The 1,879-nt window shown below is 34.1% G+C and overlaps 1 protein-coding gene across 1 annotated transcript; it reads right to left on the reverse strand.

Annotated features, from left to right (window-relative positions):
• Nucleotides 1-353: 353 nt before the first annotated feature.
• Nucleotides 354-1,394, reverse strand: LOC131606426 (ethylene-responsive transcription factor 5-like). The gene has a single exon (XM_058878659.1). It carries the CDS (start codon nt 1,235-1,237, stop codon nt 428-430), a length of 810 nt encoding a protein of 269 aa, XP_058734642.1. The 5' UTR covers nt 1,238-1,394; the 3' UTR covers nt 354-427.
• Between the last annotated feature and the right edge of the window lie 485 nt (nt 1,395-1,879).

A 1,879-nucleotide genomic window follows, 5' to 3' on the forward strand; every position in this document is an offset into this window, starting at 1 on the left:
TTAATTTTATCCTATAAATATATACTCATCATTTTTTAAATTTTTTGTATCTTAGCTCTTGTATTAAGGTGTAGTTCTCGTATCAAATTAGAGTTATAGTTGAATGAGTTTAAGACTTAACTAGCTTTAAATACAATGTATGAATAAATAGATAATAATAAATTAGAAGTGATATATGTAATAATAATTAAATAATAAAATTAAAAAATTAATTTTTTAAATTATATTAAGAGCAATGTTTATTTTAAAAAAAAATTGAAACGGATCAATGAAAAGTATAAAACAAATTAGCAATTTAAAAATAAAGGAGGCACTTCAAATATACCCATAAAAAATATTTTAGTGAATAAATCAAATAATTTGATGAATATACATTTGTCATCTCTAATCAGGATGCAATAACAAAAGGAGCCCTAAAATAAAAATTTCACACAACCACTAGAGGTGAAAAGCAAACGGAAGATAACGGCGATAATAACGGCGAAACACCGAACATCCCCTTAAAATCAACATCCCAAAAGTCAGTCCATGTAGACGGTGTTAACGGCTTATCTTTAAAACAGTTCACATCGAATTCCATTGTTTTCTCCTTTTTCACCACCGGTTTCACCTCCACCACATCTTCCTCTTCCTCTTCACGGCAACGTTTTTTGTTGCCGGAGGTTTCCGCCACCGCCATGTCGTTGACTTCAAGTGGAAAGTTGAGAATCGCTTTAGTGCCTCGCAGCCTGAAAGCTGCACGATCGTAGGCTTTAGCGGCTTCCATAGCCGTTTCGAAAGTTCCAAGCCAAAGCCTTGAGCCACGCTTGTTAGGGTCTCGGATCTCGGCGGCGAATTTTCCCCACGGTCTCTGTCTAACTCCTCTGTAGTGCTGTTTCTCAACAACTTCCGGTTTCGGATCTGGTTTTCTGAATTGAATCCATTCGGTTTTATTCGGGAGAGCGATTTCCAGCGACGGTTTTTGCTTCAGTTGAGGCTTCTTCATTTGTTGAGGATTAGATGTTAGGGGTTCGAGGCTTTCTGGTTCGACTGTTTGGGGTTTGGAATCAAATTCGAAAAGTTCGGTGAAATAATGATCCAAAGAGATTGAAGAATCATAATTGTTTTGGTTTGGTTGAAATTGAAAATCAAAATCAAGGCTCGAAGGTTGTGAAATAGGAGATGGAAGTGGAGAAAATTCTCCAAGAAGATGCAATTTGATACTTTCAAGAGCTGAAACTTCTTCCGCGTTAGCCATGAGTATAATATTAACTGAAATTGAATATGTTAAAGAGGAAAATGAAAAGAAGTGGCAAAAAGTTGTGGAGTTTTGAGAAGAAGAAAGAATATAAGAGAGGATAAGATTTGTGTTTGTCTAAGTTGATTGAAAAAAATGGATACATATAGTTAGGAGAAAGTTGAATGAATAAGTGACAGATTTTGGACGTGCAAGCGACTTTCTATTGAGGCGCTACGAAGCTATCAGGAAGCATCCTAACACACAAAGCAGATAGTTTCAAATTACTACAAATTACCGGCATTGGCTAATATGCATAAGGATTTTCCTTATGCACCATGCATAAGTCAATCTAAGCCATTGGATCATATTTTTAATCCAATATTGAGTATTGAGTAATGAGTATTGAGTATTGAGTATTGACTATTGAGTAGTGAGTATTGAGTATTGAGTAATAATTATAATTTGATCTAATGATCCAATGGTCAATAATACTCTATGCACGGTGCATAGATTTTTATCTATGCACCGTAACTGCACCCCAAATTACCTATTACCTATATTTCAAATTTCAATTAATTTTGCTAATTAGTCATAAAAAAAAAAAAAGTAGATTTACAATTGTTAATTTTTATTAGTGGATGGCGTAATACATTATCAATA

The sequence above is a fragment of the Vicia villosa genome, linkage group LG1 (genome assembly GCF_029867415.1).
Source record: "Vicia villosa cultivar HV-30 ecotype Madison, WI linkage group LG1, Vvil1.0, whole genome shotgun sequence".
Taxonomy (NCBI): domain Eukaryota; kingdom Viridiplantae; phylum Streptophyta; class Magnoliopsida; order Fabales; family Fabaceae; genus Vicia; species Vicia villosa.

Bases quoted from the DNA above. Each gene is read 5' to 3' on its own strand.
- LOC131606426 (XM_058878659.1), bottom strand. From the start codon at position 1,237: ATGGCTAACGCGGAAGAAGTTTCAGCTCTTGAAAGTATCAAATTGCAT.